We start from the raw sequence: 15,329 nt of genomic DNA, 5'->3' as shown, positions 1-15,329 counted from the left end.
GGATGGTCACAGTGTTTGTGTTTTCACGCCCTTCATCCCATCATCACTGTAAATCCCTTTCATTCATAATTTAGTAAAGCAATTGTATGCATAGTGGTTTCAGTATATATATATATATATATATATATATATATATATGTGTGTGTGTATCATATCTGGGAGCTGGAAAAATAGTTTTCATTATATTCAGTATTTCATCTTGTAAGTACTCATCATGTTTGTTGCAATTACAAACCTTTTATACAAGCCAAATATTTATTTATCTGTCTTTTTTTCTTATGTTTGTTTAACCATTTATAAGATTTGGGGATCAAACGATAAATATTTTTAGTTTCTTTTTTTAAACATCAGTATTGAGTTGTTATTTTTTTCATGTCAAAACTCTGTGGAGGAGTCATTTCATCTTTTTAACACCTGCTACTTTCACAGCTTCATGTTTTGTTTTCTTGCAGTTTGGCCTGGCTTGATAAGAAAGCATAACAATTGGAGACTCCAAGAGAATGAAAAGTTTTTTTTAAGTTTTATTATTTGACTGCATGAGTTTTTGGTTTTGGATTGAAAAACATACGACATGAGATTTTATCAGTGTAAAAACCAAGCCAAACCAGAAATGCATGGGTGGAATGGGGGGGGGGGGGGGTCAGTTATTATACACAGAAGTGACAAACCTGTTTCTTTGATAGAAGGCTTGGGGGTCATTGATGGAACAGTTTCACTGACTTTCTTGTGTTTGTGTGTTTGTGTGTGACCCTGCAGCGAGCATGCCCACAAGTGAAACTGAATCAGTGAACACAGACAATCACAATGGAGAGGAGGTCAAAGCCCGCTGCTGTGGACCCATGTGGTGAGTGTGTCTTAATAAACACGACATTCAGAGATTATACTGACTGACTCAATATCATTATGAGTTTTTTTTTAAATTGCATTGAAGACAAATGGACTTCTTGGTTCTTGAAGGGGCATTATCATGAAGGACCTCAGTGGATTGTGATGTTGTTAGCGTGCGCTTTTGGAGTGTCCCTCCGCCATATGTAATCCTGGAACTCCCCAATAGTCAATCAGAACTGAGACCAAACAGAAATCCACTTTCCTTCCACTCACAGTAGAATGGCCCTGCACCTGGACGGCTAAGAATCTACACAGACAGACTTATTTAGCACATTTGACTCAAATACAATTTCACATGCTTTTTATTAAATGATGCCTCATCTTTTATTCTCCCCAGTCAAAAAATTACTAAGTCAAAGTGCAGGTTAGTAACCTGTTGTCACACCAATGCACCATCTCATTTTGCATGGCTGATTTTTCCTTTGTTGTTCAGATTCCTGCTGTTTTTACCTGTGTTTCATTTTACTAATATCAGTTTCATCATGTTTGTTCCCTTTATCCCTCCAGTCAGCTGTTGTTGGAATCATAGTCATGCTTATTTTATTATATCAAATTTAAACATGTAAATAAACACGTCACAATCTCGAGAGAACTCTGAAATTTGTCAAATTGTCTGTCAGTCGTCAGTGGCGACGGTGGAACCGGTTCTGCCGCAGGAAGTGCCGTGCAGCTGTGAAATCTGTGACGTTTTACTGGCTGGTCATCATCTTGGTGTTCCTCAACACTCTCACCATCGCCTCGGAGCACTACAACCAGCCAGACTGGCTGACAGAAGTCCAAGGTATCTGTTTTGCTCCATTATGTCTTTGACTTTGGTCGACTGTGAGAAGTCTTTGTCCTCACAGTGTATTTACTTCTCTTCTTTTTAGATGCAGCCAACAAAGTTCTGCTGGCCTTGTTCACCTTGGAGATGCTGGTGAAGATGTACAGTCTGGGCCTGCAGGCCTACTTTGTGTCCCTGTTTAACCGCTTTGACTGTTTTGTGGTGTGTGGAGGAATCATAGAGACCATCCTGGTGGAGCTGGCCATCATGTCTCCTCTGGGTATCTCTGTTTTCCGTTGCGTGCGCCTCCTTCGAATCTTCAAAGTGACTCGGTGAGCAAAAGCAATCTGCTGCACGAAGTTCGAACAAAAGCAGCTTGTTGTTGTTCATGTTATGCTAATTTTTCTTCTACAGTCATTGGGCCTCGCTGAGTAACCTGGTCGCCTCTCTGCTCAACTCGATGAAGTCCATCGCCTCTCTGTTGCTGCTGCTCTTCCTCTTCATCATTATTTTCTCCCTGCTCGGCATGCAGCTCTTTGGGGGAAAGTTCAACTTTGATGAGACTGTGACCAAAAGGAGCACATTTGATAACTTCCCCCAAGCCCTGCTCACTGTCTTTCAGGTTTGTTTTGTTTGAAAGACACCATAAGGTCATTCAGTATGCTTTGCTGGAGCGAATCTCATTATTTTTGTGTATCAGATCCTGACTGGAGAAGACTGGAACACAGTGATGTATGATGGCATCATGGCCTACGGAGGGCCCGCCTCCTCTGGAATGGTGGTGTGCATTTACTTCATCATCCTCTTCATCTGTGGAAACTGTATCCTTCATCAGATGTCCCAAAGTGAAAATCATAATAATAATAATAATGTCACTCTCTGTTGGTCAGTGTTTCTTCTTTAAGTCACATGATCAGACATCCTGCTAAATGTCTTCTTGGCCATCGCTGTTGACAACCTGGCAGACGCCGAGAGCCTCAACACAGCACAGAAGGAGGAAGAAGAGGCAAAGAAGAGGAAGAATAGTGCCAAGTACTTTACATTGAAATATTTTTAAATGTATATTTGCATGATTTTCTTCCTCTGCTCTTATTGTTTACTCCTCATTTGATCTGTGCTCGTCAGGGACACAGGCGCAGAAAAGAAGAGAGCTGAAATAAGTGACACTAAGGAGGGTGAGGCCAAGGTAAACTGCTGCACTATTGATTTTTTTTCATATTAGTGTACACATATTATTATATTAAACCTGATCATTGTGTGTAGGTCCCAGCAGAGGCCTTGCTAGAGGAGGACAAAGAGTCGTATCCTGTAATCGACCCTCCAGGTACAGCTCCTCCTCTACATTGTTCTGTATTTTATAAATGTGTGATAGTAATAAATGATTCTAGAAATAGAACTGTTTTCACATTTGAACCAATATTCTCTAGTGTGTGATGATGACGATAACGATGACCTCCCAGAAGTCCCCTCAGGGCCTCGCCCCCTGCGGCTCTCTGAACACACCGTCAAAGAAAAGACTCCGCCCATCCCCGAAGGCAGTGCCTTCTTCATCTTCAGCAGCACTAACCCGTGAGTCATCTAAACAACTAAAATAATATATAGCAATGAAGGTAAAATTAAAATTAAACCTATGGTACTCACTTTTCTGCTTCTGTTCTGTAGGTTTCGCGTCTTGTGCCATAAACTGATCAACCATCAGATCTTCACCAACCTCATCCTGGTCTTCATCATGCTCAGCTCTGTGTCTCTGGCTGCTGAGGACCCCATACGCAACTTCTCGGCTCGAAATATTGTACGTAAACAAACCACTTTTATTTTATTTATGTATTTCTTTGGATTATACATTATAAATCCATGCAGAAATCATCTTCCCAGTTTGGTGTTGAACAACTTGTCCTGATGTCAGCACCATCCCACCTTCATCAGTAAATGGGCTGGACAGGGAGCCAGAAAAAGAGACGCCAGCAAACACATATAGAGTCCTGGCTGTCCACATACTGTAGCTCATATAGTGTAGTACTATATAAGCAGCCAATAAAAGGGAGCAAGATGATGCCAGCTGAAGTCATTCACTTATGATCCATAATTCAAAGTCAACATGCTGACTGTTGTGAGCAGGAGTACTCATAGAGCACGGCGTGTAGCCATGTTTGTCACACTCTGAATAGCTTGAACTGTATGAAACACCTGATCTGAGATACAGTCCAGGACTAAAGGGAAAGGAGATGATGAGGCACAGATTAGAGCAGAGTACTGAATACATCATCATACAAAGACCAATAATATGCTGAAACATCCATAATTTGACTAAAAAGGTACAGAGTCGCATACTATCTATGTTACCTTTCACATTTTTCTTCATTAGATTGCAGCTGTCACTAAAGATGAAGTTTAAATGCTCTATTTATTTGTTTGTTATTGATCAATATGTGTGAAAATGATGGCTCCTTTTTCAGCATACAGACGTGCTCATGATTTGAACCTTACTTACTAACTACCTACTAACCTATTATGGTATGCAGGCCATACCAGGGTATCACCAGTGATTTCACTCAGGGCACAGAGGGGGTATGTCATGTGATAGATTTCCATATGGGATGACACAGACTCAACTATTAACAAAACATGGCCTCCATACTCAGACTTTTTTGCCTGCCATTGAAAAAGATTTAGCTTACATTTATTATTATAATTATAGATTATTGTATGTGTATTGTATTATTTGCTTAAAGACCTGCCTTTTGAAAGAAAATACTACATATTTCACACTATGTTTACATCATGTTGAATTTGACCTGTGTTTAATCCAACATGAGCAGCTTGATGTGTGTGTGTTAGATTCCTCCCTGTGCTGTTATCCTGACATGAACTTGTGCATTGCCTCTTGCAGATACTTGGTTATTTTGACTATGCTTTCACGGCAATCTTTACTGTTGAGATCCTGTTGAAGGTAAATGTCCTGTGTGTGCTGTGCTGTGCTGTGCTGGGTAGAGCTTCAGTAACCCTGCGTGCTTATGTCACTCTGATTCCCTCCTCAGATCCTAGGCTATGCAGACTATGTCTTCACTAGTATGTTTACATTTGAGATCCTTATTAAGGTAAACGATAAAAGTGTTTTTTTTTTACGTTGCATCAGCAACAACCTAACAATTCCAAGCTTGCTGCGCACATCCTTCCTCCCCTCATTTTCGTCTCTTTAGTTTTTTGGAATGGCGCCACCTGCTTGTTTTGTTGTCATAGTGCCAATCTGTCAGCGTATGTTAGATTTTTGTTTTTTACCCTTTTTTGTCTGTTATTCACTTTTCCATTACGGTCCACTTCCATTTAACATCCTCGACCAGATTATGGTCAGTGTCTTTTCAGATTACTATAACTCCGGCTATTTTTTTCATAAACCTTCAGAAGATTAAACAATATTCAAGGACTTTGGCACTATGACTGTGGTGGCATTTATAAACCATTTATCAAATCTTTGCCAACACCACAACTAACAGTTCCCCATTATTTAGTCTTTTTTTGTTTTGTTTTTAAGAATATTTGAAATATTTGGAACAGGAAACAGATGAACTTCAACATTTTCTCACTCCCAACTTTGTCACGGTTGGTGCTGTCAGGTTGCCTTCACATCTGCCATGTGAGGTTGTACAGGCAAATATATCATTTAAATGGACTTGAAATTGAGGTTGAGCTCCGTAAATAAGCGTAATCTCACTCTTAGGTCTCTTTGTGTCTAATCCTAAATCTAATCTGGAGTACTAAAGTCCGTCAGACAACCATGCACCTTAAAAATCGACTATAGGGAACATGACCCAGTGACGAGTTGAGAGTGAGACCGCCAATCCTGCACAACACTTTACTGTATGTTTCGCAGCCTGACTGCAAATTCTACGCACAAATAAAGATTAAAAAGAAATCCACATAAATCAGAAGCAGTTAAATGATGACATATAAAAGTCACCCCTCTGCCTTACCCTGTTGCTTGCTGTATGTCTGCATCAGGTAAAAGTCCATGAAAAGATCATAGGCCCTGATTATGGAAATGTTCCCCATGTTTATATGCTATATGTACTGTGTATGTTTATACCTGTTTGTCGCCTGCTGTGGGTGTGACTCCAGACTTGTCAATTTATACTTTTAAATGTTGATGTACATATTTATACATTGTTGAATTATTGCAGAATTACTGATGTCCTCTAGTTATTCTTTGGTAATCCAAAACCTTTAAAGCCTGAAGATAGAATTAACATTCATATATGAAATACAAGGTCTGAATAAATGTAAAAGGACATGAAAAAAAACGTTACATTTATTAGTACATATACATTTGATTTGATCACTCCAACCCCATGTGTCATGGTGGAGCTCTGTGAGTCCTGACTCTTTTCTCCTCTCTGTCCAGATGACAGCGTTCGGAGCGTTCCTTCATAAAGGGGCATTCTGTAGAAACTACTTCAACCTTTTGGACCTGCTGGTTGTTGGAGTGTCCCTGGTGTCCTTTGGTATCCAGTAAGTGTTTTTGTGCTGCTGAACATAACTATGTCTCAGTTCTGGAGCTACAAAAAGGTTGAAACCTCCTTCAAAAGTGGACAACAAATGCACTTCTTGGATCTAACTTTAGATTTTCTGTGCACCAGGGATGTTTTCTTTCCCCAAGAAATATTCAGGTTGCTATGCAACCTGTAGCCCTAAGTGCACTGTAGGCCAGGTCACCTCAACAATACTTGATGCACCCTTTTATGCCCTTTAGAGCAGCGGTCCCCAACCTTTTTTGCACCACGGACCGGTATCATGTAAAACAATACTTTCACGAACCGGCACAGAAAAAAAAGTGCATACAAAGACAACTTACTCTTATGCTTAATTAGTGGGAGCCTTTGAGCTTTCTCAGCAATGAGGCGGTCCCATCTAGGGATAATGGGAGACAATGACACCCGAAGTGTGTTTCCAGTCCACTCCGTAATTTTGTTTTGGCCGTCATTAATTGCTTCAGTCGTTCTTGTTCATGTTTTCTTCCATGGCGTGTCTTTTAATGCAGGGTGCTCGGTCTCGCAGTTTTGAAGGCTTCGTTGCCTCATTTGCGAGTCTGTCGCCACATATCACTCAGAGCGGACTTGGTGTGTGAGAATCACCTGTTGCAATAAATCCGTATTTTAAATAGGACTCCTGATATAGTCTTTTAAATGCAGGTTTCTTTTTCTTTGAAGGGGTAGGCTCCTCTTCTTCTGTCTCCTCGTTAGGCCTTTTCCCCTTTCTGAAGAAGCTCTCCAAAGACGTTTGTTTTTTATTCATTTTTGCTGCTTGTGGGCTTAATTTTGGGGTTCCGTATCCCGTGACCGAGACAAGCGTCTGGGCAGGTGCTTAAAGGCACAGGCAGATGAATCTGATCGATTTATAAATGAAACAGCTTTCAGACTCAGATAATGAATAATATATGTTTTGCTCAGTCTTTCTGTGCGGCCCGGTACCAAATGACCCACGGACCGGTACCGGTCCCCGGCCCGGTGGTTGGGGACCACTGCTTTAGAGGATGCAGCTTTGGAACCGAGACACACCTTATGGCTTTCGGTGTGAGGTTGCCAGGTGACCAGAACCTCCTTGGGATACATAAATAGTGGACTGAGATGTTCAACAACTAACTGATACTGGGCAGCAGGTGACAGAATTTGTCATAATCATAACAATCTGCATATTTGTCCCCCATAGGTCCTCCGCTATCTCAGTGGTAAAGATTCTGCGTGTTTTGCGGGTTCTCCGTCCACTCAGAGCCATCAACAGAGCCAAGGGACTTAAGGTCAGAACAGCAATGACACAACATGGAGCACTTTGCTTATCATGTAGTTCTGTGTACTTGTTGAAAACTGAAATGGATGACATAATGAAATAGTGAAAATCCATGAAATGAACATTGTTCACCCAACACCCAAGTCTAAGTCAAGACACAAGTCTTTGTTTGTACGACTCAAGCACGACTAGAGCCTGAGTCTCCGACTCGAGTCCCGACCTCTGATTTCTAGTAACAGTGTGTACCTGTGTGCTTTGCAGCATGTGGTCCAGTGTGTATTTGTGGCCATCAGGACCATCGGAAACATCATGATTGTCACCACGCTGCTACAGTTTATGTTCGCCTGCATCGGAGTGCAGCTGTTCAAGGTACCAGAGCACTGTGTGGTACAACTGTGATGAGGAAGTGATTTGGCTCACCACACGATTGTAAAGAAGCTGAGAGTTATACACACATGTGTGTGAGTGTGTTTTGTTTTGTTTTTTAGGGTAAATTTTACCGCTGCACAGATGATGCCAAGTCCAGCCCAGAGGAGTGCAAGTGAGTTTTTCTCACTCATTTCTGGTTTCCGGTTTTGTTGTCGTGTACATATGTATATGATAAGCATGATGTTTAAATCTTAGGGGTACATACATTCTCTATAACAATGGGGACACAGCGCTGCCCATGGTCAAGGAGAGGATCTGGTACAACAGTGACTTCAACTTTGACAACGTCCTCATGGCCATGATGGCACTGTTTACTGTCTCTACCTTCGAAGGATGGCCCACGTAAGTGCTGCATGATAAATAGGAAGATGCCAATCATTAAGTCAATGATAGAATTGTCATTAGTGATAAAACTTTGACACTAATAGTGAGTTAAAACTGTGTCCCCACAGTCTTTTGTACAAGGCCATCGACTCTAACAAGGAGAACATGGGCCCCATCTACAACTACCGCATCGAGATCTCCATCTTCTTCATCATCTACATCATCATCATTGCCTTCTTCATGATGAACATCTTTGTCGGTTTCGTCATCGTTACCTTCCAGGAGCAGGGAGAGAAGGAGTACAAGAACTGCGAGCTGGACAAGAACCAGGTGAGAACATCTTATGTGCATTTGAGCATGATGTTGTGAGCCAGCCTTAGCTTCTGAGCTGCAATCAGGACAATTCTCACTCACAAAACACAAAGAGGTGATGTCCTTGTCCCTGTTTATCCCTGCAGCGTCAGTGTGTGGAGTACGCTCTTAAAGCTCGCCCTCTGCGGCGCTACATTCCCAAAAACCCATACCAGTACAAGTTCTGGTATGTGGTCAACTCGGCCGGCTTTGAGTATGTCATGTTTGTGCTAATCATCCTCAACACCTTGTGTCTGGCTATTCAGGTAAGTCCACTTTACTTAGCTCCTGAAAAAACTTTGACTTTGTCAATATTTATTCTCAATAATATAAAGCGTGTGTCGACTGCTGCATATAACACCATGTGCGCCTTTAGCATACTGCCGGTGTGTTTTTAGTAGTAGTAAAGGTGTGCAGTCTACAAGATTTGAATCTGATGACTGTTTGCATTATTGATTATTATTGATTGTCCATCATTAATTTTATGGTTAATACTCCATCTATTGACTAAACTTGCACGATTTATAGCATATAATGAGGATTTAGATGATGACTTTGTGTGTTTATCAGCTTACTGTTTCAACATTAGAGCTGTCAGAAGAATGTGCCTATCCTGACATCATCACCCCATCAGACTTCACAAATGCCTAATAGGTTGAAGAGGGAACCAGAAAAAAATGGCCAGCAAACACATATGGTGGCTGGGTGTCCATTGACTTTTGCCCCTATGGTATCTGCTGTATCTGTGTTGAATCTGCCTACTCATCTCTTCCCAGCACCATGGTCAGTCTCATCTGTTTAACTATGCCATGGACATCCTCAACATGGTCTTTACCGGAGTTTTCACTGTAGAGATGATCCTCAAGCTCGTCGCTTTCAAACCCCGAGTGAGTCTCCTCTCTACCTCTCTCTACCTGTTATTTTTAAACTGAAAGTCCTTTTCCTGATAACCCTCTTTACCCCGAGCTGTCCCTCCCCGTGTTTTCACTCCTTATTGTTATAGTGGGCTCATTTTAAATTGACAGTATGAACAATATGAAGTACTGCATGGCAGAAGTAGAGGGAACATCATTTTCATTTCATCATTTAAACGTTATTGACTTTACAAAAAAAATAAACTGTAATCAGCAACATTTTTCCATGTGCCAGATGGTGTAATCAATAGTGAAAAAACAAGGGTTTTCACATGCCGTTCTTCACTTCATATCAGTGACAGAGCACTGTGAGAACATCCAAACACTTGCTGATATTTTTTTTTTCACATGACTGCTGGTTGCAAGGTGGACATTTTTTGTGTTTTAGACAATTATATTAGTTCTTATTTTTGGCAAATTTTTATTTGAATTTATTAAAGAATAAAATGTTTTTTTTCATGTTTAAGTTAGCTTGTGGTTGTCTTAGGACCGACCATCAAAGATGGTGACAAGCTCCTCCTCCTCACCTCTTAACTCCCTCTTCAGACTCGTTGCTCATTGGCTGACTCCTCTTCCATTTATCCCTTGTTGTGTCCCTTCATCCCTCCGCTGTAAACTTCCCCACCTCTCCCACCCCCCCTCCTGCTGGCTGTGCATACTGCATACACTCAGGGCTACGTCGGGGACGCCTGGAACGTCTTCGATGCTCTGGTAGTGATCGGCAGTGTAGTCGACATCATACTCAGCCAGGTAGAAAGACGTCAGTATGTACAACTCACTCCCCCTTCCTGCTCTCCTTCTGCTGCTGTCGCGCTCCTGTTCTTTCCTTTTCTCCCTGCTCTCCTTCCTTTAACCTTTATTTTTTTTTCTTTATTTCATTTGTTTCTGCTCATTGCAGAACTCTTTCAGATAAACATTATACACCCAGTTTGTGATGATGGGCTTGTAGAGCTCCATTAGCAGCACTCAGCTAAAAGGCATGACTTCTCCGTCACTTCCTTTAAAATTGTTTAATTTAAAGTCTATTTACAGTTGAATTATTCATCTCGAAACATGTCTGTAAAAATAGAAGATTAATCATAGTGACACGACTGACTTTGACTTTCGACCTCTCTGTTATATCAAAGCACAACTTTTTGATGTTCTCCTCTGTCTATCTTTCACATCTTTTTTGTATTTTGTTTTACTTCCTCTTCCTCTTCCTCCCTGCTCTGTTGTCTCTCTCTCTCTCTCTCTTTCTTCTTTTTTTTCTATGTCTTTGTCGCCTGTGCTTGCAGAACTATTTTGCTGATGCATGGAACACGTTTGATGCCTTAATTGTTGTGGGTAGTGTGGTTGACATTGCCATCACTGAGATCAATGTAAGTAGTCATTTATCACATATGTCTTATGGTGTCGTTTCCCACTAGTGTGCGCTTCTTTAGCATCAGAGTTGCGTTCGAGATCATAGGTCTCCCCTCACAATAAACATCAATCAAGGGCAAGATTTTGCTTTTGAGACTTGACAAAGAATTAATAAACAATTTATTGGATAAAATAAACAATTTGAATAATTTTCAAATTTTTTTACTGATCTATTTAATTTTATTGTCCTTTATTATGAGGGGGACTGTTGTCTTTGAATGTAGCTTAGTTCGCCCCATTTAACTGTCTTACATGTGATAGAGCTCCTACCTTAATCAGCTGCTGCTGTCACTCTGTGTCCAGAGGGCAGTGCTATAATGGAGGAGCAGGTAGACATTATGCAAAGAATTTTAAAGTACACTATAATAAAAAGCAACATGGCTGCTGCATGGAATGCTGTGATAAATACAGGAAGATAAAATATAAGTTTAATTTTTAAATTTTTCAATCCTGATGTATTGATCCATGTGAGCAAAGGTAAGTATGCTATCTATAGACTGTACTTGTTTGTTTATTGTTCCTACATAGGGGAAAGTATGAATTATGTCTCTAACAGCCTGCATGTATTTCATAATTTCTCTCAACTGAGAATCAGTGGCAGTCATGGTGAAAAAACGTCACTAAAACATCCCTCCCAACAGATTTATTCAGTTCAAGACCAGGTTACACTTTGCAGCATATTGTATGTTACCATGGCGATCTAGCATGGTTAAAAGAATTGAAGAATTGTTGAATTCAAAGCTCTGGCTTCAAGCTTAGCATGCCCAATTAACCTGTTATTCTGTCTTCATAGTACATCCCTCTGGTGTCAGAGTCCATGCTTTCTACCTGCTTCTCCATGTCAGCATTATTTGAATGAATGGATAAGTGAGTGGATATGACAATAATGATGATTTATATTTAACCTAGTTTGCCTGCAAACATTCCTTGTTATGTCTATAGCCAGAATGTTAATTTAATCTAAGACAGATTACATTTCAATCTGCTGAGAATGTGTGATAAAGCTTTTGCACGTCAGGTGATGGAGCTCTTGCTGTGTATTTTAATGAAGGTGTTTTTTTTGTGTGTTACGATGACATGTGATGTTGGACCTGGCTCATGGTTCGGTTGCTGTGCAGCTAGGTTGTGTAACTTGGATTAATCTTAGGTTTTTGATTTCAAGTCGGCAGCCATTCCTGTTGTGAAGATGATAGTGGAACCAGGGGTAAGAGGAAAGGCCCTCCTTTAAGACCTTCACCTTTCTATAATCACCCCCCCCCCACCCCCTCCAAAAAAAAAAAAAATCAAAGCATCAACCTCTTGTTGTCGTGACAGTGCTACTCAGTTACTGCTGGTATCGTTGACATGCTTATTATTATTTTTATTTTCTTTAACCACACACTGGTCCCACTTATTTAAGTGTGAGGGTTTGTGTTTGTCGTGCTTTGGAATCACCTGGTTTGTTGCATTGTTTTTTTGTTTTTTTTTGGCACCGAAAGTGTGCTGACATTTGTGGTGTCCTGTCTGGGTGCATGGCATGACACAGAGGACTGGATAATGTTTGGTCGTTTGTCAGTCTACATTTCAGCATAGATGACTAACACCTCATGGGCATTGCTTAAAGGTTTTTTTTACATGTTTGTTATTGCGTAGGACAGATACTGGTCCATCTTTTGTGTTTTAAGCGTAACAACAATCAATTACAGTTTGTCTTTTGGTTTGTTTGTCTTCAGACTATTCTGTCCCTGAATTAGTGATCCACATTGTATGGTATGTGTAAGTCCTTCCTGTGTGTCCATTACAAGGTGTTTAAAGGTTCTGAATGTAAGAATGAAAAAAACTGAGGCTATGAAGAAAGCTGCAGAGAATCCAGCGTGATGGCTTTTTCATTATATTGTTATACTACCTAAGTTATGACAAAGTTGGATTAAACTATATAATCAGTGTGGTGTAGCTTGATGGATTAGGAGTTTAGCTGGGTAATAGTACTGAAAGAAAATTGCACACATCTTGTATTGTTACATAATTTATACCAAATCTATACACTGAAATATCACATCATGGATCACAAAGCCATGTAATATGGCAAGCTTGCTAATTATGACATCCACCCAAGGGCGTAGTTTTAACATGGACAAAGGGGATGCGTCCCCACCAATCATTTGATCCCCTCCTAAAAAAACATGTTCTCATTGGGTGCAGAAAGGGTTAAATTCTGTTCTCCAATGTCAAAAGCAAATCTACACCAATCCACCCTATGCTAAGCTAGCTGTAACCGGCAGCTCTTAGTGGTAACTTAGAGAGCTAGAAAACAGTTCAACAACACATCAACACGCACAAAGAACACAATGAACGAATGAACATATGTTCCAGTTCTTACATATGGATCCTTTACTCTGCATGCAGGTTGACTGTCGTTATAAAGATGCAGGCAGATCAGGACTTTACTGCACTTTTCATGTTGCTTGCTAATATGGCTCATACATGACTGCATGTATGACTGAACGCATGAACGAACACATGCTACAACTGCTATGCTGTGATGTTACACGTTGACTTATTTATTTAGTTTCACTCTGTAACCAGTTTTTTTCTCCTCCTCTGCTTCAGAACACGGAGGACAGCGCTCGCATCTCCATCACCTTCTTTCGCTTGTTCAGGGTGATGCGATTGGTCAAACTGCTGAGCAAAGGAGAAGGAATCAGGACTCTGCTGTGGACTTTCATCAAGTCCTTCCAGGTGACGCTGTGATGTACATTCTGACCAGAAGTCTATTGATCAGTGTGTCAGATGACTTTACGCTGTGCAGATTTCAGTGTTTTCATGCCTATTTCTCTTTTATTCCCTGACAGGCTCTTCCCTATGTTGCACTCCTGATAGCCATGCTGTTCTTCATTTATGCTGTAATTGGAATGCAGGTAGGATATCGCAAAGGGAGCAGAACATGACTGAAGTTCATCAAATATCCCCTCTGATTTTTCTCCTCTGTTCTCAGGTGTTCGGGAAAATAGCCATGGTGGATGGAACACAAATCAACCGCAACAACAACTTTCAAACGTTTCCTCAGGCCGTCCTGATGCTCTTCAGGTTTGCATAGTTTTTGAACTGTCGGTTACAACCTCTTATTAGTCATTATTGATTATTAATTAGATGCATTCATGTTGTTGCTTGTTCTGTGGTAGGTGTGCCACAGGAGAGGCCTGGCAGGAGATCATGCTGGCCTGTCTGCCGGGGAAACTGTGCGACTCAGAGTCTGACTACAACCCCGGAGAGGAGCGAACCTGCGGCAGCAACTTTGCCATTATCTACTTCATCAGCTTCTACATGCTCTGTGCTTTCCTGGTACTCTGCAGACATCTTTTTTTGTTTGTTTTGCATTTGCTGCCAGCACTGTTTGAAACTCACGCAGAATTGATTACAACACAAAAATCTTCTGGTTTCAGATCATCAACCTGTTTGTAGCTGTCATTATGGACAACTTTGACTATCTGACCCGCGATTGGTCCATTCTTGGGCCGCATCATCTGGATGAATTTAAGAGGATTTGGTCAGAGTACGACCCAGAAGCCAAGTGAGTGCTTAGAACCCATAAAGAAGAGCACATTGTATTTTCTCTTGGTAATTATCCTACACAACACTTTGATACATCTGACGGTGTATAAAAACACAACACAACACATTAGAAGCAATAATATAATAATAATAAAATAATAATAATAACAAGCAATTTGTCTCATGCATCATTTTCACATACACAAAGAAGAAATTAAGAACAACAAAGAAGAACCCATGTGACCAATGTGCTTATTGGTTATTGGGGACTTCTGACCCTCACCTTCAAACTGGACAATTCAATTCAATTCAAACTGCATTGTTTACTTATTGTTAAGGAAAGTAATCTGGCATACTTTGTCCTTATCAATCAGTAGAATACATGATAATGCACCTTCTGTCCTTCAAGGAGGTAAATACGGTCCCTACAAACCCATGCATGATATGCAATGATAATTCCTGTTTATTAGTATTATAACAAATTGCCCATCAGGCCATGTGATAGTGTCGACTGTGCTGTGTGGTCATTTTATGTGACCGTACCTTGTTGTCAGGGGGAGGATAAAGCATCTTGACGTGGTAACCCTGCTGAGGAGGATTCAGCCTCCGCTGGGCTTCGGAAAGCTCTGCCCTCACAGAGTGGCCTGTAAGGTGAGTTTGCACTCGGACACACTCTCACTGACAAGTGTAGTTTTACTAAATACTTACTGACAATCATCTCTGTCGTATAAATTCATGCCCTTATTCTTGCAGCGTCTGGTGGCGATGAACATGCCGCTGAACAGTGACGGCACTGTGATGTTCAATGCCACACTGTTCGCTCTGGTCCGTACTGCTCTCAAGATAAAGACTGAGGGTGAGTGTGCATCTCAAGCAACCTGCAGTCAGGGGTATGAAAATGATTTTCTTATGGATTTTGAGGTGCAGTAAAAAATGGTGCTTTT

The 15,329-nt window shown here is 40.9% G+C and overlaps 1 protein-coding gene across 1 annotated transcript in view; it reads left to right on the top strand.

The window, feature by feature from the left end:
- cacna1db (calcium channel, voltage-dependent, L type, alpha 1D subunit, b) overlaps positions 1–15,329 on the top strand; it is a 52,187-nt gene that overhangs the window by 28,677 nt on the left and 8,181 nt on the right. The window contains exons 11-38 of the mRNA XM_028409326.1: positions 757–844; positions 1,509–1,669; positions 1,758–1,983; positions 2,066–2,273; positions 2,352–2,472; positions 2,569–2,683; positions 2,777–2,837; positions 2,915–2,975; positions 3,079–3,220; positions 3,314–3,443; positions 4,542–4,601; positions 4,690–4,749; positions 6,051–6,157; positions 7,355–7,442; positions 7,694–7,801; positions 7,921–7,973; positions 8,057–8,203; positions 8,314–8,515; positions 8,644–8,802; positions 9,313–9,423; positions 10,123–10,200; positions 13,444–13,572; positions 13,686–13,751; positions 13,829–13,920; positions 14,016–14,175; positions 14,277–14,404; positions 14,940–15,036; positions 15,139–15,241. Of these exons, the coding sequence (XP_028265127.1) occupies positions 757–844; positions 1,509–1,669; positions 1,758–1,983; positions 2,066–2,273; positions 2,352–2,472; positions 2,569–2,683; positions 2,777–2,837; positions 2,915–2,975; positions 3,079–3,220; positions 3,314–3,443; positions 4,542–4,601; positions 4,690–4,749; positions 6,051–6,157; positions 7,355–7,442; positions 7,694–7,801; positions 7,921–7,973; positions 8,057–8,203; positions 8,314–8,515; positions 8,644–8,802; positions 9,313–9,423; positions 10,123–10,200; positions 13,444–13,572; positions 13,686–13,751; positions 13,829–13,920; positions 14,016–14,175; positions 14,277–14,404; positions 14,940–15,036; positions 15,139–15,241 (3,261 nt within the window). The remainder of the gene's footprint in view (positions 1–756; positions 845–1,508; positions 1,670–1,757; positions 1,984–2,065; positions 2,274–2,351; positions 2,473–2,568; positions 2,684–2,776; positions 2,838–2,914; positions 2,976–3,078; positions 3,221–3,313; positions 3,444–4,541; positions 4,602–4,689; positions 4,750–6,050; positions 6,158–7,354; positions 7,443–7,693; positions 7,802–7,920; positions 7,974–8,056; positions 8,204–8,313; positions 8,516–8,643; positions 8,803–9,312; positions 9,424–10,122; positions 10,201–13,443; positions 13,573–13,685; positions 13,752–13,828; positions 13,921–14,015; positions 14,176–14,276; positions 14,405–14,939; positions 15,037–15,138; positions 15,242–15,329) is intronic.

This window comes from Parambassis ranga, chromosome 7, assembly GCF_900634625.1.
Source record: "Parambassis ranga chromosome 7, fParRan2.1, whole genome shotgun sequence".
Classification (NCBI taxonomy): Eukaryota; Metazoa; Chordata; class Actinopteri; family Ambassidae; genus Parambassis; species Parambassis ranga.
This window is presented reverse-complemented; position numbering and strand designations above follow the sequence as displayed.